At 36.4% G+C, this 24,990-nt stretch overlaps 2 protein-coding genes across 2 annotated transcripts in view; one reads left to right on the forward strand and one right to left on the reverse strand.

The window, feature by feature from the left end:
• Positions 1-1,169, reverse strand: part of LOC127858131 (uncharacterized) — a 13,421-nt gene extending 12,252 nt beyond the window's left edge. The window contains exon 1 of the mRNA XM_052395037.1: positions 682-1,169. Coding sequence (XP_052250997.1) covers positions 682-867 — 186 coding nt within the window. The 5' untranslated portion in view covers positions 868-1,169. The remainder of the gene's footprint in view (positions 1-681) is intronic.
• A 309-nt stretch (positions 1,170-1,478) lies between these two features.
• LOC127858136 (uncharacterized) lies at positions 1,479-24,260 on the forward strand. The gene is made up of 17 exons (XM_052395080.1): positions 1,479-1,681; positions 7,804-7,938; positions 10,153-10,297; positions 12,307-12,375; positions 13,310-13,457; positions 13,992-14,160; positions 15,070-15,210; positions 15,613-15,813; positions 17,016-17,128; positions 17,911-18,010; positions 18,803-18,988; positions 19,893-20,052; positions 20,350-21,064; positions 21,612-21,732; positions 22,017-22,190; positions 22,586-22,702; positions 23,016-24,260. The coding sequence occupies exons 1-17, from the start codon at positions 1,625-1,627 to the stop codon at positions 23,301-23,303; spliced, it is 3,039 nt and encodes a 1,012-aa protein (XP_052251040.1). The 5' UTR covers positions 1,479-1,624; the 3' UTR covers positions 23,304-24,260.
• Positions 24,261-24,990: the final 730 nt, after the last annotated feature.

The raw sequence follows: 24,990 nt of genomic DNA on the forward strand, positions 1-24,990 counted from the left end.
TTATGACAATCGTAATTCTTGTCTGGTGCTTGGCTGTTAGTTTAATCACTCAAACCTTGCACGTTTAGGTTATTTCCGACGCAGCAAAACTCGCTGTGTACTATTGGTATTGTAACTGGCTTGTTAGCATATAAGTAAATCAAAACCTTATTTAATAATTGTGGGTTTCAAGAAGAAAACCCATTTTACTATGATTCTTAGAACTAGATTCGATCTTATTCGTAGCGCTTAAGTGCATTCGCTTTTGAACTAAAATTAATCATATGAAAGTGGTATGGAGCGATTTTTATTCAAATCTGCATTGGTCCAAATAATTATTATACTTGTAAGTTATAAACTGAAACATAATTGTGTTAAATAAAATATGCATACACATGTAGTATTTTACAAGCAGGTTTTTATAATGTCCATCGGTTATAAAAGGTGCATTTTTACCATCGTATACGAACTGTCTTAATCTTTTATATTGACTTCAAGGAAAATAGTTTCCATTTATAAAGAACACCCTTATGTAACAACACTATTAAGGATAATGCAAAAAGAGTATTATAGTATACAACTTAACCATCAAAATGAGATATGACAACATTATATTTAGTTCGCAGACGTGCGGCAAGAACAGAACTTCTTGACACTGGCAAATACTATTAGTAATAAGCAACAGATACATAAGTAACGAACCTCCACATGAAGTCTGCGTCCTTTACGTCGCCAGTACTCTAGCACCAGCCTCTCTTTCAGCTCCGGGACCGACTCCAGACCAGTATAGTCCACGTGGTTTTCCTCCGCTATCGTTACAAAATCTAAAAGATCATCGGTTCCCTCAATCTCTTCCAGAGAGGGATACGTGCAATCCAATGGCAGCATTCTTCCCGCGCTCCCTTTTCACGCGTCGTAAACGGTTGAATTAAAAGGTCAGTGTTGACTTATATTTTTAAACCCGTTTCTTTTGTAGCAGAATATGTTCATGTCAGCTGTGAAAAAACATTTAATCACATTCTTACTAATTGAATGTCATAGTCCATTAAATTAATTTAATTCAGATTGACGCATATGTCTGGCTGTTACACGAAGCGCATCGAATTTGTTTTAATCTATTGACTGAATTTTCCGTTTCTTTTTATAACGATTTGAAGCGCCGACACTTTTATTGTTTCGAAGCGAATTGCATTGTTATGCGCCATTAGATATAAATATGAATTAGTAAACGGAACTGGAGAAACCAATATTAATTTCATATAAGCGTATTCATAAACTTCCTACTCGAATTACGCCTAACAAACGTCTTTTGTTTCTGCCCTTGGTTTGTCATATACATAGGTAGATCTATTAATCAGAATGTGCAGCATTTAATTAACATTCAGGTGACAACGCGGAAGTTTGAATTCGTATTTGAGGAGCGTACTAAATCTTAACATTACTACCCGCTGTTTGACAAATATCTATTCACACTGCTTCGCTTCGTTGGTTTTTAAACTTTGTATACATTAAAAAAGTATCGCATATACCTTTTAAAACGGAATGATGATATTTCATTGAGTGCGAAATACTTCAATGAGCAATTATTTAAATATTGCATTTCACTATTAGTTTTATGTATTTCAGACGAGTGTAAAACGGAATAATGTCGGCAAAGAGAGATCCAAGCTGGTATATACAGAGTAAAGAAAACGCTTTTCAGGTAAGATTGAAATACAACTTGTAAAACCGTTTGGGTTTCAAAACATAGGTCAGCGAGTTTTTGTATCATGAACAATGTTAAATGCGTGGTATAACCATTCATACAATATGTAAACTAACGACCTTTAGCAAGCGTTCCTACTTCATGCGCATGTTGAAAGAGATCAAGCTTTGTGTACTTAAATGTTGACGATATGTCTTTAAAAATAAACAATACCTGTAATATAATGTAAGATCAAAAGCATTGCGAAAGCAAACTCAGAGGGGGGTCATCACATGATAGTCAAAATGGCGACATCCATGCCGAGACAGGTTTTTTCTCTGTCATTAGTTGTGTTAATCGTTTAAATACCGCTCACTTTTCAGCCATATCAGCAAGAATGTTTTTCGCGACGTATTTATATTCGCTATTTATCTCGAATTTATTGACTGTCGCGTGATTACACCCTCTGATACTGGATCTAACAGGACATTAAACCACATTTTTCAGCCAAAGGCTGATCATTTCATTGGTTCCACCTCATTTTAAAGGTGAATTAAAATAAAGAAAATGCAACATCCGAGGTCAAGCTCAGAACGGAAAATCTATCATCGCAATATGCCGTGTAACATGTTTTCCACCAAAAAAGTTTGAACGGATTCTGTGCGCATTGTGTTATTACTTTATCTTGTTCCGAAATATACAGCAGATCAGCTCCTGGTCATTTTGTTTCCTGCATTTGTCTGCCGTGTATACGCGCATTCCGTGTACATTATGCACATTATATTACTGCCTATTGTAGTGTGTTTGCTTGCATAATTGTTTCTTTGGTACTGTTGATAGATTTGTCGGCGTTATTACAATATTACAATCGAATCAGATCTGTCAGCGAAGCTTTTCACATATTTCCAGGAGACTGGCCAGAGGAATAATCTCATGACAAATAACAATTAAACGCGAGAAACGCGACATCTAAGTATTTGGAAACGATATTACAGCTTTACTTGTTTAAGCAACATTGTGTTTCTGCGAATCTATTACATATGTGTGCATTATGAACTTGTGGTATTGCCGCATTTGGTCCTTTACAGGTGTATAATGTTATAGTTGTTGCCAGTTATGGAATTGTCTACCAAATTGATTTGTTAGGTTAGGTTGTTTTCCCATGTTTGTAAAGATCTACGGGTTTGAAAGATCCAGCTAAAGGCAAATATTTTTACGTGTACCTGGTTAAATGAAGTGGTCGACAAGGGCCTATCAAGTTTGCATGTCCAGGAACGTGAAGATCGTTATTTTCGAGGCGGCAAAAAAACTACAACTATACTTTTTCAGGTCTGAAACATTTGCGGCGTTGTTTGGTTTATGTATGCAATCTACCAGTTTGTATTCTTTAGGTCTATAAGCGTGTACCAAGTATCTTTGTTGAAGTCATTGAAACATCTAACTATTTGATATGTTCGCGTCTTAAATGCTCTGCCATGGTTTTATGGTCAGATCTAAAACTATATACCAGGTTTTTTGTCGGGCATGTCGGAAACGAAATTCCAAGCTGTTTTGTTCAGATCTGAAACAAACTCCTGTATGCTATTATGTCTAGAGCAGTATATGTCTTAAAAGGTTTTTTTCCTGGATTGTGAAAGGCTTCTTGATATGTACAGAATTGTTAAAGGAGCCTTTTCACAGATTTTGGCATGTATTGAATTTTGTCATTAAATGCTTTATATTGATAAATGTAAACATTGGATCTAAAAAGGTCCAGTTAAAACAAAACAAGAATACATATCACAAAATAAAAAAGTAACCCTCAACTGGGCTCGAACCAATGGCCCCAGGAGTACTGGAGTTAAAGTCTACCTCTTAGACCACTCAGCCATCCGTGCTCATACAATGAGAGATGTATTTTATTCTTTATATAAGCAATCCTCGTAGTTTCATAAAAAATAAAGACAACGACAGAACTTTCTAAATTATTCAATCGTTTCGCTTTGCAACGCTTTATAATTTTCAGGTTTTTAAATCGTCAACATAGGTAACTATGGTAAATGTTGTGTATTACTGTTTCCTCACACATATCATAACTAAAACGAACATTTGCAAATCTGTAACAATTTTTTTTTCATTTTGTAAATTTACTAACACGTGAAAAAGGCCCCTTTAATGTCCACTATGTTGTTTTATTCAGGTTTGTAAATGTCTGCTAGGTAAATATGCCATGAAATGTGTGAACGTCTGATGGGAACTTAATTCATGAATTATTAATATCGGCTATGTTCTTATATCAAGGATTGTAAGTGTCGGCTGGGTTCGTATGTGGATTTTAAATTTCGGCTAGATTCTAATATTTAGAGAAGTAAATGACTGCTAGGTTTTTATATAAAGAGTTGTTAATTTCAGCGTTGTTATTTTGTCAAGAGTTGTTAATGTCTGCTAGTTTGTTGATTCCAGAGTTGTAAACGTCTGCCTGGTTCTTATGTCCAATATTGCAATTTAATGGTTACGTCTTTGATTTTAAATGCCGAGTTGTTATAATTATCATTTTTAATGTCTGCTAAGTATTATTTTCACGATTGTAATGTCTACTAGTTTGTTGCTTTTTTCCAGACTTGTCAAGTTTTGATATGTTGTAATGTACAGGGTTGTAAATGTCTCCAATGTTCTTATGTCCAAAATTGTAAATATCGGTTAGATTGTTATGTCTAGGGTTGTAATTGTCTGCAATGTTCTTATGTTCAGAGCTGTACATGTCTGCTAGGATCTTATGTCCAGTATTGATAATGTCTGCTAGATTGTTATGTCCGGAATTGGGAAAGCTAGCTTGTCATATTTATCATTTATAATGTATGCTAGGTGTTATGTCAACGATTGTAAATGTCCGCTTGGTTGTTATTTTAAGGTTTGTAAACATTTTTGAACTTATTACATCTCATAAATCAATTTGTCACTCGGTGTAATCTGTCCATATTAAAAAAAGATCTGCCATGTTTAGATATCGGTAATTGTAAAAATGGTAAAACACATGTAAAGATCTTACAATTGCAACAGGTATGCTAAGATTCTTATTTTTACAAATGAAAAAAAATCATACATAATTAGCTCAATTAAAGCGAGTGTCTTTTTTTTTGCTAAAAGAGTAATTCCATGCTTACATTTTTGTGAGTTTTTTTAAATTAAGGCAATTCTCATAATTAAATAAGCGAAGGCAATTTTCAACGTCAAAGCATGTTTATAACATGACCTACGCTCCAGGAGTGAAATAACGTAATGCTCAATTTTGTTTATTAAACGGGTGTTATTACACTAGTTAATATATTACTGTGAAATGACGTCATTTTGTAACGAAATGACGTCATTATTCCAGCGAATTTCTTCATTTAAACTATTTTACAATGTGAATAAACGGTGAAAATAGCATAAAATAAAAAGAAAATGTGTTGGTAATGCTATAAATAGAATCTAAGATTCGTGGTCATTTGGTATTGAATTTATTAAACTCGTCATCTAGATAAAGATAAAAACTCGACAAGCCTCGTTTTATCTTTATTTAGATGAATCGTTTAATAAATTCAATACAAAACGACCACTCATGCAAGATCCTATAGTTATTAATACCCCACTTACTGTTATCGTATTGTATTTCTTTAATTATGCTTAATCCATTTGAATTACAAAATGAATGCAAACCGAGCTTTTGTGTAAATCTTATTCTTTACCTGATGCATGTCATTCGAGCATGTGTTTAAATTTTAATCAATTCCTCCTTTAATTTTACAAACATTATTCTTTTCGTGTAATGCATTGTTCATTTTCAAGTCAAATAACGCGTTGTCATGTGTGCTTCAATAAACCAATAATGTAAATCTCCGACTAAAGCTGTCGGTTATATACAATTAAGTATTCATGGAGGCATTTAAACGCAATTAAGTGTGTATAGAGGACTCTTTTATCCCATTTTCAACGCGACATTGACGGAATAACACCTTATGAAATGTTCTAGCCTGTATTCAACACTGTGGGATATACCTGTCGCGTGCACGGACTATTCTTTACTTTACCACTGATTAATGTTTATAAGAAATAAAGTCGAGAAAATTTAGCTTCAAAATTATACGACCTTCAACCTTTAAATCTAGTCATATGACATAATTTTTCGCCATTTGTATAATGATGAATCAGCTGAAAATGACACTTATTGCATCATTCCCCCCCCCCCCCCCCCCCCCCCAAACAAAAAAAATTAAAAAAAATTGACGATTTATTATAAACGCAACTTATTTCACATGAACATGTACTGTATATTGACATATTTGAATTGTCAATTTATCACATCTTTCTTATTTCGTGTAATGTGCATAGTTTATAACCCATGCATATACTTCTGAGATTTAAGAATGTACAACAAGCCATACAAATATCGCACAATTCATAAATAATCTGCAATATTTGCTTTCCGATTTAATTCACGTTAGGCATAGAGCTGTGTAAAGTATAAGATGGTAAAAATAGCACCACACTGGAATTCGGAACGTCCTATTTTGTACACGGGTATTATCCACTCATTTATTTGTTGTGTAATGGATTGTTTTCATTCTTTGTGTATTTATACATTAAATTATTTTCTCATACAATAAGCGCATTTACCATAGACAAATAAAAAAGTGTGCAAGTTTAAACATAATTATGTTTGTATGCAGAAATCTGCAAATGCAACCGAGTTTACCAACGATTAAATTATTTGATAAACTGCTCCGGTTCATTTTAACAGCAGTAATGTAGAGTACATGACGTAGCGTGTAACGAAGAAGAAAGTTATTGAGTTCGTAAACTCATTTGAATATAGTGATAGGATTGTTTGGTTCCTCTACAAAGGGGGTTCAAGAAGAACACAGAACAGATGGCACAAGGGTCTTTATTTAACTATGCTAAAATAATTATTAAAGACCCTAGATGCAAAATCGTCAATTATTGAGTAAAATGGATTATTAGATGGATTTTAAAGGATAATTAAAGGTAAGATACTTGTTCGAACGTGTTTAGGTTTTTTGTAGTTTTGTCGTTCCCTGTTCCCGGAAAAAGGATTTTAACATGGACGCCATTGATGCATCTGATCACACACGGCATACCCATAACATTATATAAAAAAACACGTTCTGCGCGTACTTAAATTCGTCGTCCGAAGTCGGAAAACGTATTGCCCTATATATAAGGTCAAATAAAGTGTCAGTCGCTGCAATTGTCTGTTTACTCGTCGAAATTGTCAAGGTCGTCGACGGTGTACATGTATGTTGACATCGACATCATTTTGTCAGGAAGCAACCGCCGCCATATTGGATTTTGATCATTTTCTTTCGAAAATAAAATGAATTATAGTAAAGTAAAATCTTCTTTTCGCGGTCGTAATGTGTTATTATTCGGATACTGCGTAAAATTGAATCGAGGCATATGGTGATATTTTGTTTTACAGTTTGTGTGTGAATTTTTTTTAAATTTTTACGTACCAGAACAACTACATTTATATCACTACGCATGGTTACATTCGTTAGATTTTAAGCGCTTTTAAGACTGAATTAAAATTATTGTTAAGGTTATTAGATCTATTAATGTTAAATGTCACGTTGAAAAAAAATCAAATGGGATAAATAGAATACTAGGATTAGCGTTGAATACAGAGAAGTTTATGTTGCTCGGCTCGAACACCGAAAGCGCTCGCCAAGGCTCGCGCTCCCGGCGTTCTAAGCCTCGCAACATAAACTTCTCTGTATTCAACGCTTACCTAGTATTCTCTATGAATATGATCTGATAACAATGTATGGGTCCCAGCTGCGTTTGCACAAACCTTATTATGAGCGTTAAGAACGGTTATAAAAAAAATACCTCAATTAGTATACACTGGAAATTCGACAATGTAGATCGTTTAATAACTGATTATAAATGCAATAACCTTTTTGAAACAATTAATACGTATCACCAAAAGTATTATTATTCAATTTGAGGTATGTTTTTCAGTTCCATTGTGTCTCTTATATTCCCTTCTTTTCAGAAATATAATTTGTTCTAAAAATGAAATATTCAGTTATTAATTTAATATGCTGTTATATCGTTGATAAGACACGCCCATAACCACTTGAACATCCTTCTGATTTAAGATACCCGACCTGAAGACTGCGTTTGACGTCTTTAAGCTCATCGACTTCAATGCGAAGGGCATGGGTATCAAAACGAAGGACGACGCCGTAAGAGTCATCATTGAGAAGCTTGACAAAGGGGTCGATCCGGAAAAGGTAGCCTTACTCCTATCCTCATATTGAGTTTCCCTATTCACAAAGTGAGTTATCATTATTCCCATAGTTTATTGTCCCTATATCCATGCCGAATATTCCATATTCCCATGTTGAGTTACCTTATTCTGATAAACAGTTGTCCCTATTCATATCGCAAATAATCTCTTTTCCAATAATAATTACCAAATTCCCATAATTAATTGACCATATTCCTATTTTGAGTTGTTCCTATTCCATTCGTGAGTTGTCCCTTTTTCCATAGTGAGCCTTTACGAGTTGAGTTATCCCTGTTCCCATAATGAGTTGTCCCTTTTTCCATAATGAGCCTTAATGAGTTGATTTGTCCATGTTCCCATTGTGAGTTGTCCCTTTTCCCATAGTGAGCCTTAATGAGTTGAGTTGTCCGTATTCCCTTCCTGAGTTGTCCCTTTTTCCAAAGTGAGCCTAAATGAGTTGAGTTGTCCCTATTCCCTTCGTGAGTTGTCCCGTTTTTCATAGTGAACCTTAATAAGTTGAGTTGTCCCTGTTCCCATAGTGAGTTGTCCCTTTTTCCATAGTGAGCCTTAATGAGTTGAGTAGTCCCTGTTCCCTTCGTGAGTTGTCCCTTTTTTCATAGTGAGCCTTAATAAGTTGAGTTGTCCCTGTTCCCTTCGTGAGTTGTTTTTTTTTTCATAGTGAGCCTCAATAAGTTGAGTTGTCCCTCTCCCCATAGTGAGTTGTCCCTTTTTCAATCGTGAGTCTTAATGAGTTGAGTTGTCCCTGTTCCCATGGTGAGTTGTCCCTTTTTCCATAGTGAGCCTGAATGTGTTGAGTTGTCTCTGTTCCCATAGTGAGCCTTAATTAGTTGAGTTGTCCATATTCCCTTCGTGAGTTGTCCCTTTTTCCAAAGTGAGCCTAAATGAGTTGAGTTGTCCCTATTCCCTTCGTGAGTTGTCCCTTTTTTCATAGTGAGCCTTAATAAGTTGAGTTGTCCCTGTTCCCATGGTGAGTTGTCCCTTTTTCCATAGTTAGCCTTAATGAGTTGAGTTGTCCCTGTTCCCCACATGGGTTGTCCCTTTTTTCATAGTGAGCCTTAATAAGTTGAGTTGTCCCTGTTCCCATAGTGAGTTGTCCCTTTTTCGATAGTGAGCCTTAATAAGTTGAGTTGTCCCTGTTCCCTTCGTGAGTTGTCCCTTTTTTCATAGTGAGCCTTAATAAGTTGAGTTGTCCCTGTTCCCATGGTGAGTTGTCCCTTTTTCCATAGTGAGCCTTAATGAGTTGAGTTGTCCCTGTTCCCATAGTGAGTTGTCCCTATTTCCATAGTGAGCCTGAATGTGTTGAGTTGTCCCTGTTCCCATAGTGAGTTGTCCTTTTTTCCATAGTGAGCCTTTACGAGTTGCGTTATCCCTGTTCAAATAGTGAGTTGTCCCTTTTCCATAGTGAGCCTTAATGAGTTGAGTTGTCCCTGTTCCCATAGTGAGTTGTCCCTTTTATAATAGTGAGCCTTAATGAGTTGAGTTGTCCCTGTTCCAATAGTGAGGTACCTTTGTCCATTGTGAGCCTTAATGCATTGAGTTGTCCCTGTTCCCAAAGTGAGTTGTCCCTATTTCCTTCGTGAGTTGCCGTTATTTCCATAGTGGTTTATCCCTTGCGCAATAATGAGGCGTACTAAGTTATCCCTCTGAACATTGCAAATTGCCAGTTGTGCAAAATTGAGTCATACCTGTTTCCATTTGAGTTGTCCCTATTCCCCTAGAGAGTTGCAGTGGTCTTAAGGCTAATGTTAAGTCGTTAAACTTTAATATGATGTTATAAACGAGTGCCTCTGTTCAACACTTAAACATCCGCTGCTTAAGCAATTGGGAAACCCTAACGACATAGGAATCACAACTACATTAGTAAAAAGGCCAATTTTAATAGAATGCTTTCTATGCAAGCAAGAATAGAACACGTTTGGGATAAGTTTGTAAAAAAACCGTGACAGTTCTATGATAATATTACTTCACTAAAGAAACGTTGATCATTCTACAAAAAACCTAGTCTTAAGACAAATTTACCAGTTTAAAGAAACTGTTCGATTTACAAGTCTAAATAAACTGTGGGAAGTCTAAAGAAACAACGACACGTCGGGAAAACTGATTATTTTTTAAGAACTCATACATTTTAAGTATTTTTAGTTGCAGAATCGAACTTTTATAGCACACCATTATTTGCACCATCGATAATTTTTTTCAGAAACAACCGAGCAAGGGCTTGAAGAAGGCTATAGAGGACGATCAGAAACACAAGGCGAAGTTAGTGGACAAGTACGAGAGATCGCAAAAGCTGTACAACGAGCTGCCCTCAAATTACAAGCGGGATCTGAGACAAGTTTTCCCAGGTTTGAACAATCCATGGTTGAGGATTCTTTAGTTAAGATTTTCCAATTAAATTACGCGCGAAATCAGGTGTTCTTAAGCTTCGACAAATTATTTTAAGGCTTTGCATTAGTTCAGACGTTTACACAATTGACGATCATATGCATGTTCATGTATTGCCGTTGATGTTTTGTAATTAAGTGTCTTATTGTAGGCTAAGTTTTGTGACTCTAGTTCAACATTTTTGAAAATAATTTTACACTTAAAAATGTACACATGCACTCTGTAGGCAAATTAAAGTGTTTTGCTACAATGGTTTCTCAGGGATGGCTTGAGTGATAGTTTTTAATCTTTAAACAATTTACCCTAAATGACCTTACATGCCAAATTTTGTCAAATGTAGAGGCCAATTCAATGTTACATATCGTTATGAAATGCATGGGTCATTCAAATGTAATCGGCTTATTTCTCAATAATGCATCGAGGGAGTTAAACATACATTCCCCATAAGGAATTGACCCAAAAGGCCTGGTTTTGTAACCCCTAGTTTGACATGTGTCAAAGACAAAATGTTTCTTCTGACAGTTCTTGTAATTACAAATAACCTTAATTAAACCAAATTGTAAGTGAAATTATTTATGTGCTGTGTTTGGATAACTTCCATATCTTTGTGTAAAACAGCGTCATTATGTATTGTATGAAATAGACTATGGTTTAAATGATTAATACACGTTAATACCTCATTCACTCAAAATTAACGAACGTTTATTAATTTTAATATATATGACATGATTTAAAAATAGATGCACGTCCATAAAGTGTCTTTTTGTAAAATATTGGTCAAAGGGTAAAATAATTTCTCATTTCTCATTTAACCTGAGACTTTTGGGTTAAGGACCTGGATTTAGCATTGCTTTTCCATCTCAGAATGCATTACACTTCGGCGAAGTTGTTAATATAGCATATTCATGCTGAAGACAACAGTTTGACCTTTGACAGCGAATATGATATGGGTTGTTTGCCTAAGAATATGTTAAACAATTATGTCATGTTTGCATTTTTATTTGAAAATTCATCCATGCTAGATAGAGTTACGAAAAGAAAAAAAGAGTTATCGGTTGATTTCTTGTATGCATATGTGACCAAGAACTGTAACTTGATCGTTTTCCTTGATATTGGGTTCTAGCATGCGACACGAATTTCGTTTGTGTCAAGTTAATTTTATAAACATTGATGAAAAACAAAGTTATTCTCTTATCTATAGAAATATTTAAAAAAACAATCTGTAATGCTCTAATATTTTGTTTGATATTCGGCTGTCTGATATTTGCACTTTATAACAAAAGTGTTGCTGATTTGAAGGAGAATGGTTTCGGTCTGTGTTTTCTTTGATGTTTTATTTATGTATTTTTGCTGTAATTTCCGAACACAATTTCATGATAATAAACAGTGTTTTATTTTACATGATACAACTTAATAATAGTGCACGCATCAACGAACTAAACCATTGGCCTGTTCGTCCGTGTAATATAAGCAGGCTTCGTCATCTAAACAGTTTTCATTTCACAAGAGGTCCATAAAATTCCCAACCCGAAGAGTTAATAGTCGCTTAGTATTTTTCCGCCTGCATGAAGTCATGCGTCATTCATAGGTTCGTTCATTTGAGAGTGTGCGGTCGTTCATTGTAGCAATTAAAACCAGGAAGTACTGAAGTATGGATGCCACGTAATAACTTACAAGGAAAAATGGATGGGTGTAGCGAAACGTGAATATATATGTATGAAATACAGACAATATATTAGCAATGTAAACATATTAACTCGTGTGGAACCACCTTGTACTGGTTCGACTTTTATCCAAATGTTACATCAGTAAATCAAAAAATGTGTAAACCATAATTAAAGCCCGACGGGTGTCGGTGTACTGTTTGTGAAACGTATAATAAAGGAAATGCATGCAAACCTAGATACATGTGTTATTTCACAAACCATATTACTGCAACTATGAACTTACTTGCGATGAAATTTTGCAGGCATAGAAGAGGCGTTCGAAACCAGAAAAGCTGAAATCAAAAAGAGCGAGTGCACTATACTCATCGTAGGTACGTATGAATGATATATATGTATAATGGCACTCCGGAAACATTATCCTTAGAAATACATTTGTATTCTTATAGTCTGTTATTGTGCACTCTTGAAAATTGCGTAATTTCGTTATTAAAAAATTCTTACCTTGTATTTCTTTTAGGAAATTTTGGTGAGTGTGTTTGGCATTATACTACCAGACTATTCACTTTGATTTAGGACCTTAAAAAACACCCTACTGCATTATTTACTCAATACACGAAGTAATACAGGAAATACAGCATAAACCATTGAAACGTGTCGAAATATACCTAAATCATTCAGCCACCGTTACATTATTCATGATTTCACAGTTAAAAAAGACTAATGTTGCAAGTAATATAAAAATGTTCATGTTCTATATGTTCTCCGACCAAATTCTCCAGCACCAGAATCTTCCGTTCACGAGCACTGTGCTATCAATGTTAATAAATTATCAGTCTAGAAGCTATTGGGTGTAATAAAGTACATGTATTTTAATAAAGACACATTCTAAATAATAAAAAGATGTGGTGTTTGAAAACATTAAATAATTTATTACCAACGTTACTATAATAATTAAAGTAATAAAAGTCACTTTCTGAAAAAACCGGGCTCAATTCATATGCGTTCATTGTCGTCCCAGATAAGCATGGGTCAAACATTTCGCTTTATGTCATTTTTCGTTTAAATTAAGTCTTCTAACCCACAATCCAGTTTAATCGGAAAGTGACGTCCCTTATTAGCCCTTACGGAATATACAGGCTAATCTGGGACGACACTTTTCGAATATACATTAAGCCCCGTTTTCCAAAAGCGCAGCTATTGAACAATTTCAGAGTGTAACCATTAGCTTTTTTCTGCAATATGACATAAAGGTAAGGTTCGGTTTAAAGTAATTATACATGTTATGTTTAACCGTTCTCGGTTTAGGCGAGACAGCGGCCGGAAAGAGCTCCCTGATCAACCTGCTACTTGGGGAATCATTGTTGCCATCCAGCCAACTCGGCTGCACATCCACCATTGTCGAGATTCGCTCCTCCAGGGAACCAAACCGGAGAACAGCGACTGGCTTCTTCCGGTATCACAGTTTTAAGTTGTTTATGAAGAGGAATGTTTAAATGAGGTGTGTTTAGGAAAAACCAGCCCTTATGCACGTAGATGACGTGTCGTCCTGTTGCTGAAAAAACGGACGACACGTTTCGCCTAAAGTACTTTATTTTTAGAACATACTGCATTTAAACAGAATTACAGCGTTATGACTAGTTTTTCCGGTTTCCAATTACACACATCGCCTTTTGTTGCATTGTTGCAATTGATCTCACCACAATGGTCAAATTCGTGTTATTTTTTAGACACCAGTCTATTCTATTATTTTGTTTTTCATTTATCGAAACTGTTTACGTGTTTCACTCGCTTGCCCAGAATACTTGCGTACTGCATTTGTTCCCACATACACATGTATTTGATATGTGATTTATTTTTCACCTTCGTTGGTTTACCAACCATTGAGTAATAAGAATCAGCATGTGACCCATTCCCAGTAAGTTGATATCATTCCATGTATACCAATTTTAAAATGAGTAATTGATTTCCAATCTACGTCGTTTCAAAGGTCGTATACTGAACAAGGTCAGCCTAAAAAAGCGCCACCGCCGGTCATGTTTGACCTGACCTCACAGGTAGGCGGCGATCAATTTCGGCGCGCAGTGGCGGAGACGGACGAAGACGGCCTCTCCCCTTACGACAGGATCGAGGTCACATGGCCGTTTGCCATGCTGGAGGTAGTTATGGCAGGTGTCTGATTTAAGTTAACGATCTGGCGACACAACAATCTGGTGACGAACTTTAATTTCGCCGTACCTTAAGTTTACAAAAACCTGTTTGTGTTGTCTTAACCGATACGGATTGTTCTTTTGTAAAGCAGTGAGTCATTTCGTTTTGTAATGAACGACTACATGTATATTAAATTTTTAATCCTCGTAATGATGCAACTGATGTTATGCTTTATTAATACATGAAAAATATGCTCCGATCGGCTGGATGGAAGTTTACCAAGACATAACCTGCTATAGGTCGCAAAAGTCGTAATGGTATTGTGTTTTTGTGTAAATAAATCACTTACAAATATTATTATCCGTCAGCAAGTTACAGCAAGTTTGGTGACAGTTAAAAACACCTAACAAATTGTCGTCCAATTAGCATGTTATATTGGTAAGATATTTAATAAATACTTATTCAAAACTTCCGTCATGTATCAAGCTCAAAATATGCGTAGTACGTAGTGTAACCGACAATAAAATACTGTCATGAATAAATTATGCAATACTTGTCAAACAGCAAATATAATAAATGAGTCCATGAACGATTGGTAAGCGAATCGATGAACGAGATTGCTGCCAGTAAGGAGTACATGTAGTGTCGTGGGAAATTGGTCGTAGTGTACGTACGTGAAGTGTTGTCATAAATCTTCGTGTGAAGTCCGATTAGGCACATATATGTCCGAAAGAACACCTCTCGCTTTTATGATATCTATGTTTCAAGTTATTATCTTCAAACCCTCAAAAAATGCTTGTTCAGTCCCGAATCCGCCTTAGTGGACTGTATAGATTAACCGGGACGACACTTTACGCACTTGCATTGAGCGCACATTTTTTGCGTCATTCTTCATACACGTCATTTCTGTCCACCAGGAGGGTATAGTGATCGTGGATACACCGGGCATAGGGGGCGGGTCCAAGGTCGGCAAGCACGTTGAACGTTACCTCAGCAAATCCTACGGGTTCATTTACGTGGTCAACAGCGCAAACGCGGGAGGCGTCCAGAAAGGCAGGGTAGGTCAACTGCGAAAGCTTTAAAAGTTTTGCTTCGCTGAACACAGTTTGTATTGTCCTCCTTTTTTCCTTTTTGTTTTTGTATCTTTACTTTATCGATGTTAGCAAGTCACGACTTAATTTTGGGAATGTTAAAAAGTTATATTAAATATATACATGTATTTTATTATAATACAGTTAAACTGTTCACTTTTATTATTGCGTTGTGTATATAAACACACTCAAAGCCAGATGAATGTACGCTATCTGACTTTTTATTGCAGACATATTTCAATATTTGATAAATAAACAGCCACAATTGACAGAATCTAGATTTTGTTTTAATTTGTTCATCTTGCATTACTATAACTTTTTATTTGCATAGAATAAGATTGTGTTAAGTTTTTATATGTTTTTTCTCAGCTGCAAACATTTATGCGGATGGTGGTTAACGCGGCGGGCGCCGAGGGATACAATTCTGAGTCTACTATGGTGGTGTGTAACCGATGGGACATGGTTCCCGGCAGCGACAGAGAAGCAGTGAAGCAGGATACGTTCGAGAAGCTGTCGAGATTCTTCACTGATCTTAAGCAGTCTCAGATTCACTACATGTCCATAATGGAAGTAAGTTAATGAATTGCTTGTATGACACAGTATGTCATTAAGGCTGAGCATGTTTTATAAAAACGTATCGAGTTGTGATGAATGACAATATTTACGTGTTTTTGTCGTATTTTTATCAGCAAAATGATGGTGACCGGGGTCAGAACTTTTTTTCCGTCACGACGGTATCATGTACGAACGTTCTATCAAGGGAATACACGCGATATGTATATCCACGAATCAAACAGAACCCACGATATAACAATAACCTACCATAAATAACAGGGCCCGAGTTAATTTTAAGAAGGGACTGAGCCGACAATTAACAAACTTCGAAATAATAATTGACGCCAATAAAAAACCATTGGGAATCTGTTGTGTAGCAAAAAAAAAATAGACACGCATAGGAACGTCATTTGATATTTAATTGACAGTACAAATTAACAATACGAAAACTTTTTTAAATGGAGAACTTTGATTTTACTACGTAACGCTCGCTGTCGGTTATTAGGTTTTGTTGTATGTCATGAACTTAACCAACGATCCTTTGTTTCATTGTCTTTGGACTAAACAGCGGGTATCATGTTGCATTACAAAAGTAACGTAATATTCAGTTCACACTGAAACGCTTATGTAGCACAGCAATAATGCAGTGGACATACTGATCATTAAATGCATGTATGAAAATAAAAACATACTTAGTAATCAATTAAATATAGTTCATTGGCTGTTCCCGATGTACCTGTTCCAAACTTAGACTAAATGAGACACATATTATTTATTTTAACCCATTTATGCCTAGTGGACTCTCCCATCCTTCTACATAAGATCAATTTATTTCCCAAATTAGGGATGTCTAGTATATTTATTTCAATATTCAGAATATTTCTTACAGAAATTCCTTTAAGCAAACAGCGCAGACCCTGATGAGACGCCGCATCATTCGGCGTCTCATCGGGGTCTACGCTGTTTGCCAAGGCCTTTTTTCTATACGCTAGGTATAAATGGGTTAATTGTGTTACCTTGTTTACACCAGTCGAACACCAATGTTTAATTTGTTCCTCTTTAAGACAAAACAAAAATAACGTTTGTGTCCAGATTTAAAGTTTAAAAGGCTCAATTAAACTTTTTAGTGTGCTGTTATTTGGATGACGTCTGAAAAAGTCTGGATCTTTCCATATGAAAAACAAACTGTATACAAATGATAATCATTTTATAATCAGGCAATGAAAGCGGTATCAATGAAGACGAACTACGCAGATCTAGACCGGCTACAAACTATGGTGGAGCGCCTTTTACCGGACAGTCTGCGATCACGGCTCAACGCCCATTACAGGTGTGCTCCTATCATCTTTGCAATTCCTGTTGACAATAATAATGTTTAATTCGTTACATTAATGTTCCGTATGTAGTCACCCCCCCCCCCCCCCCCCCCCCTGTTTCTCCGGGTTGGACGAGAGCACAATATAGAATCTCGTCCAGAAACAATAAAATAACTATATATTCTTTATTTCCTCCGATATCGAAGATTCAAACAACATAGTTATACAATAATCACAAAGACTATTTAACATAGAAAGAGTGACATGAGTTACAACATATGTAATCATGAATAAATATACAAACAAAAAGCCCTGTAAGTTTCATACCATTACAAAAAACATTATAGTCGATTTTAAGTGAATGTATCATAATCAAGTTAAAACAAATCACACATGAGTTTGAGTAGAACGAAATTGCTAAAAAGGCCATCTTCTGTTACTGTTAATGCGAGACACACTAGATGTCTACTCATTGTCATTACTGGAAGAATCATAAATCGCATAAATGTGCAGTGCCCAGTCACTTTGTACAATTCAGCAATACGCTTATTCCTTTTTACACATATAAATAGAGTTAATTTTTACTAGAAAACAATATGGTTGTATTTTATACTGATAATAATGAAACTACAGGAGGTTTTCTAGGACTACTTTCAAGAAAAACTACGGCATAAACACAAAAAGAGACGTAATATATTCTATAATTGGTCCGGAACAAGCACACGTAATTTTAAATACAGACCTGAATGTTTGATAATGTATGGGACATTTTTTTGCTAGCTGGATCATTTTTCAGATGGCTGAGTGCAGTCCTTAAGCGGATAATTTATACGCTGAAGGTTTCTAAAGTGATGGCAGCAAAGTCAGTGGAGACCATTAAGGACGAATTACATCAAGTAAGAATACGTCTTATAAATGAACAACGTATAATATCTTGTTTTACTGTGATGAAATATTTTTCGCTGCTTCGTGCATAATTAAATAGTGGATATTTGTTGGATTCGGTGGATTATCGATTTAAATTCACGAGTGCTCAGAACAAATATTTTTTCTATGATCACCAGTCAATTAAAATCGATATTCCATTGAATCCAGCAATTTTACTTGTTATTGTATGGTTTTTTCACCGTTTATTTACATTGTAAAAGAGTATAGCTGCAGAATTTCACTCGAATAATGACTTCATTTCGTCCAAAAACTGACTTCATTTCACAGTAAAACAGTGAAAATTAACGATAGTTTTCAGTTTTATTTTTCACTGTTTGAAACAGTGATTCATCAGTTTTAATTCACTTATATGTCTCTATAAACCATCGGAAAGCTTAAAATTAACAATTTTAACCCAAATTTATTTTTACTGGCTGAATAAGTGACACTATTGCACTGATAATGTTATACTTTTGCTAGTATCTGAGAAAATTTTGTTTTCGACGCACAACTGTATAGTTAATAAACGAAATAACTTTTTACCGGACACGCGGAAAGCAGAATAATTATTCCAATTAGGTTTTTAAGTAAATACCGCATTATAAAACTACTAAATAAAATATAAGAGAGTATTACTTATTTTTCATTACTACCTGGGTATACGGTTCGCAAATGCATCTTGTCATATATTGAGTTTTCTATTGAGCATTATAAAAATTATTTTTACGACTTTATTCATTGATTATTTTCGGATTTTTTAGGTCAAAGTTCAAATAGAGAAACTTGAGCAAAACGCCAAGGACAGTATCAACTACCTGAAATCCGGCATTAACGCGGAGTCAGACTTGGTATCACAGAAAGTAGTCCAGTTCTTGCAGTCACGTGACCTGGCTGCGCGCCTGTTTTCATGGCGAGCAGACGAACTTCCTAATGACGACAAGAAAAAGGTGTGGGTGGGTGGGAGGTCGGCAATTATGACGTTGAATCTAGCATTCCGGCCAAGTTTCATTTATCTTTTAAGTGTTTGGAAAGTTTTGTCAATATTATAAATTAAATGTTTGAAATAAGTTAACACAATCAATATCTCAATGAAAAAAAAAGACAAACAAACGTTATACGTAGCGCAACACTCACATTCGTATTTTCATAAACGCACTTGTCAAAGGGGTTGATAACTGTTTCGGTCAACTGTCGAGGCTATGAACCATACACAGATACACAGTAGAGCAAACATATTTTTATCTGATTGCTAACATTTAAAGCTTTTGTCCGAACAGTCCTTTTGGTTTGCCAAAACCTGAATTTAAATGTACAAGATGTTAGTCACATGCTCATGATGTGCAAAGCTCGACAACATTGCTTTCAACACTGTTTATGTGGAACTTTGTTAAAATCAACTGCAGCATATTTATTCATGAGCACTCGTATAGTAAAAAATAATAATTAAACATTACAATAATACGTGTGTGTGTGTTGGTTTTTTTTTTGGGGGGGGGGGGGGTAGGATTTCAAAGCCAGTAGACGTTATGAACATTTGAGATCCGGGTGTGTGGATAGGAGTACGCAACCAGTGGACCTATTTTAAAATGTAATAACCTGGGACTGAAAGTTGATGTACAAAACCAGAGGACTTATTTTATTAAGTTTTTAATCCGGGTGTTAGGGTAGGAGTAAAAAAACCACACGACCTCTTCAAAAACCTTTCAAAATCGCATACAAAATCAACTGTTTCTACATGATAATCCCATTTTTTCCATTCGTAGTGTAGTTTGTACGTGGTTCCCCAAAGTTCTGGAGATCCGGATTTCAAATACATCGTATTACAAACACATTCCTGTTTTAACTACACAGGTGGCGGGCGACGCTATGGACAGGATCGCCAACAAGCTGGCGCACGAGATCGGCGCGTGGGAGCGGGAACACAACCTCGTGACGGGCATCAAAGACAAGATCATACGGGTGTGTAAACGAGACTTCGAACTCATGGAGGAACAGATAGCTAAAATTGAAGGTGTTTTTTATAATCTTTTTTATTAAATAAAATTTCGCATGATACGTGTGTATATGCTTTGTTAGCAAATTCTTTATATTTGATTGAAAAATAAAGGGATTCCTTACGACATGACGTCAAAACAATGGCGTCCATTTAATTTCATAGCTTTTAGTACGAGCAGGTTACTGTCCGTTCATTTGATTGTATGTAGTGTATGTTATCGATAACATATTAACAGTAACGTCTACTAAGTTTATCTCATTAAAAGATTTATTTTTTACGTTAAAGCATGACACTAAACTGTACTTATTACAGGGGCATTGCTGGGAGGTGACGGCAAAATTGTACGTGACCTTCACCAGTCCGTCAAAGGCCCATCCCCTATAAAGCAGTCGTGGCTCAAGTCTAAGGGCAAGGGATCGGAGGATGACGTTAGCACGTACAAGGGGCTGGGTGGAATGGTGGCAGGTGTGGGGTCCCTGAAATCAGGGGACAAAGCTTTTAAGAAGATTTTCGCAGATTACAAACTGAAATACACGGACAAATGTATAGCGATTATGCAATCGGCTACAAAAGCATTCCTTGAGAGTATTTTGCAAAGCAAGTCGTTACAAGAAAAGATGCTCAAATTTTTCAGTAGGTTTGTCAAAGATATCGACGCCGTAGCGAAAATGATTCCAGACTTTCTGAAAGCCGATCTAGAACTGATGCAAGATTTACAAAAAGAAATGGCCGACAAGCAGGTCCATCTGCGAGAAATGTTCCCGAAGCTCTTAAACGATAGCCACACGCTTCTAGGTCAGTGCGACATCTTCTATGTGAATCACATCATGCAATTCGACTACGATCTATCGGATCTTATTTGGGATCGTCAGACCCGGCCGGTGGGTTCCGGAAGCTTTGCGGACGTCTATATCGCCAGCTGCCGTTCTGAGCGCCACGGGGTGTTTCCGGTAGCACTGAAGGTGTGCCGGGACCCTCTCAAGGAGTCAACTGTCAGCGACATCCTGTTGGAAGACAGGACAATGAGGTGCGCGACGTCATTTTATTTCTAAAGGGATCGCGTTGGTTTAAAGTTATCAAACTCAAAACATCACGAGATGAGTTCAAATGTAACATTTTGTCGGAATAGCAAGGTTAGTAGATCAACTATAATATTTTTCCAACACTGCGCTATTCAGAGACTATGCCCCAAACAGAACCAGTTATATGCTCACGGGTATGTACCTACTTCTAATATAACCATCGAGCGTCAAGCCTGAAACTATCGATCTTCCATTTTACAAATATGGCGGTCTGATTTTCGTAGAATCGAATTATTTTCGTAGCCTTGGTAATTTAGATATGTATGAGCCTCGCTCATGTGTCGTACAAGATGAGCCTTTGCTTTCCGCTGTTATCGTATTTATTATTTAAACGAATACTCTTTTTGACGACAATCCAGATTAGGCGGAAATTGACGTCCCTGATTAGCCGATGCGAACTGCACAAGCTAATACGGGACGAAACTTTACGTACATGCATTTAACCCCGTTTTCTCAGAGCGCGACTCATTTATATCTCCACGTCCCTCATAGGGAGCTGGACCATCCCAATATCGTGCGTTACTACGGAGCCACGTATACATTCCGCCACGCGCAGCAGAAACGTGACATGCAGTGGATCATGATCATGGAGGTCTGCAATTACACGCTCAAGGTTAGATCACCAGTAAAGTGAAGTTTTCACGCGGATAGAGCCAAGTAAAATTTTAGAATTTTATCATGTTAAAAGATTCCACTGTATGCATTATATTCGGAAATTCCCTTGCGGTCCTTACAAGCAAAAATCTCGCAAAAAAGTAAAAGGTCGGTCAGATGTCCAGGAAAAGTACCAGTTGTTATCGTTTGAAAGAGCTCTTATTTGGGAATCGAAGCCTTAAGCTTTAAAACGATTTAACTAATGATATTTGTGTAATCTGACTCCGTGTTTCTAACCACCAGGATAAGTTCATCAGCCCGGAAGTGAGCAATCCCGGAAAGCTGGCGCTGGGTTCCACTGCGCAGCTGGATGCAATGGTGGTTATGGCAGACTTCGCGTTGCAGCTTGGAAAAGGGGTGTTCTACCTGCACCAGAAAGGCTTCGTACACAGGGATCTGAAACTGGAGAATATCCTGGTAGGACGGTGAGCCGGACAGACGGACGGGCGAAAGGACGGACGAACGCACAGACAGACTTAATGAATAGACCAAAATTTAGATTAGCGCACGTGTCTAATCACATTTACAAAAATAACGTCATTGTTTATTTTTAAGGCGAAATAATACAAACCAGAAAAGTGAATATAACAGAAGTAATATAATTTGCTAATAATTGAAATCAATTAAATTTTAAAATAATAAAAATACTATAACTACCCCCCCCCCCCCCCCCCCCCCCTTACCTTCCTCTCTGTGTTTGGAGACACAAGCGGAAACAAAATGTTTGGCCAAATAATACAAATAATACGAAAGTTTATAATGTAAGCAAGATAATTAGTATCATAATAATAGAATTTAAATTGTCATTGCAGGTCACAGAAAACAACATTGTGAAGCTAACAGACGTCGGGTTGACAAAGCAGACGTCAGACATCGCTCAGAGTATCGTCGGTAGCCCCGTTTATATGGCACCGGAAGTCCTAACGCAGGTATGCGCGCATTTATATTTCACCCATCCAAATTCAACCTGTTACCTTCAGGCGATTTATCCAGAACAGCTTTATCTTTATTCGAGCATGATTTTTGATTAAGTCTGTGACTTCGCTGAAATGGCACTTTTCTATCAAGAGCACGCGATAAATGTGCATGTTTAAGTTTAAACGCGATTTTGTCCGTGCGTTCTAGCTCACCTGCCCCAACAATTTCAATTAAAATAGGAGAGGCCATGAGTGAATAATGCCAACAAATCCATAATTGCAAACAATGGTCTTCAATTGTATATGATATTTGATCTGTTTCCAGGAGCAAAATTACGACCACAAGGCGGATGTTTACAGCATCGCCATTATGCTCTGGGAGATGTGGTACGGTCGCGACGCCGCGGACTATATTCAGCAGCAGTTATTCGGTCCGCTGGAAAAGGCCATCAAAGACGGGCTCCGGCCATCGCTCAAGATGACAACAAAGCCCCCCGAGCCATGGTACGAGCTCATTGAGCGGTCGTGGGCGTATAAGCCCGAAGATCGACCCAGTGTCGACACCCATTGTAAATTCTTTGAAGGATTCATACGCGACGCCAGGCGAATGTAGTGCGGTTCTGTATTGTTATTATTGTTAAGCGGGAAAAATTTCAAACAAAGACAATTTATAAAGACAATTCATTATTTCAAAGTCGCATGGTTTTAGATAAGATGACTGGAAATACAAGTACCTGGCAATTTGCATGTCCGTATTGTCTTCAAACTTGAAAGAAACACGTATACAATTTAATTGATGAACTCTTTGTATGTGCCCGTCGAGTGTTGAAATGTATTGTTTGTATCTGTATGAAATTGAGGGGTGTGTAATTTACGCAAGTCACTTTTATTTTTTACATTACTTTTTGCGTACACCCGCACGCGTAAATCATGCGTATTTACTTTATAGAATGTACTGTTTAAATGTATAATATATTTGATTATTGATAACATACGGGCGCATTTATACTGGAACAATCGAATGTGAGTTTGAGGAAAATTGCATATTAGTTCCCTCGCATACCACTACGCAAACGTTTATTTTCATTAATAATTATCACTTTGTAAATTAAATACACTTGTCTCACGGATTGTAACGGGGTATCAAAACGCTTACAGACTTCAAAGCTGTTGGCGAGTAATAATGATAAGAAAGACTAAATAAATGTTCTAAGACTAAATAAAAGTTCGTCATTTCGAACGTTGTTCATAAATGTTGTTTTGTTTAATCCACCGTAAGAATCTGCGCTCGTTTTGAGATTTTCAGGTAGTAACGGTGTCACTAAAATATATCATCAAACATGACCAAATGTGCATGAAGTTCCTTTTCCCGCCGACGTTTTTACAAAAATGAATGCACATACTTTTAGTGAAAGTGACATCTTTGTATTGTGCTTGTCTTGTTTATGACCGTTCAATATACCGTTAAATATTATCGCTCCATCAACATATGCTGATTTGAACCATACTTTTAGCTATGATGAAATTGATGTGAACTATACCTATGCTGAAATAAAACTATACACCGATATATTTGATGATTTTGGTTGTAATTTTTATTTACTGATAGTCAAATTACAATCGCAACCCGGTGGCTCGAACTCGCGGGGACCGACAAGAACCACTCGAAATTTGTGCAAAACGATTTCTTTTATAATGTTTTACTTACATTAGTCTGCAGCAGATTTGCATCTCCAGTGGCCGAAACTCGTTAGTGCTTTCTGCTTTTGAATTAATAACAACCACATATTTCATTGATATTTGACTGTATTAATAAAAAAATACGAATACAACAACAAATATCATTATAGAACTGCATAAGATCAGCTCGTTTTACGAACCAAATTTACGAGTACATGTAAGAAACAGCAGTAAGATACAATACATAAATAGGCACTATATTCACATCTCGGAATGTTACTCAACACTAGTTGTTAATGCGTAAGTTTTTTTTAGAATGGCAAAATATCCGTTTGTGTGGTGATGGTGATTCGTCGTCGAGATTGGATCCCGATTACTATCAACCATGAATTTTCAAGTTGATACCTTAAGACCAATCAAAAATAACCACATCGGAAGGGGATCAAGTATATCCCTCTGATAACTGTGTTGTCCGGCGTTATAAGGACAATATATTATTTAATGACTTCTTGATCTATAGATAGTCAATCATATATTCTGTGGTAAAACACCTTTTGCGTCAGGTAAAAGTTTTAATTGACGCTTCTCGTTCAACTCATTTTAAACAAGATCGTTGGCAT

This window comes from Dreissena polymorpha, chromosome 1 (genome assembly GCF_020536995.1).
Source record: "Dreissena polymorpha isolate Duluth1 chromosome 1, UMN_Dpol_1.0, whole genome shotgun sequence".
Taxonomy (NCBI): Eukaryota; Metazoa; Mollusca; class Bivalvia; order Myida; family Dreissenidae; genus Dreissena; species Dreissena polymorpha.

Excerpts from the sequence above, each read along its gene's own strand:
- LOC127858136 (XM_052395080.1), top strand. The coding sequence starts at position 1,625 with ATGTCGGCAAAGAGAGATCCAAGCTGGTATATACAGAGTAAAGAAAAC. Across the intron at positions 14,161-15,069 it reads GGCCGTTTGCCATGCTGGAG|GAGGGTATAGTGATCGTGGA; the intron begins GTAGTTATGGCA and ends TCTGTCCACCAG. Across the intron at positions 20,053-20,349 it reads ACAGATAGCTAAAATTGAAG|GGGCATTGCTGGGAGGTGAC; the intron begins GTGTTTTTTATA and ends TACTTATTACAG.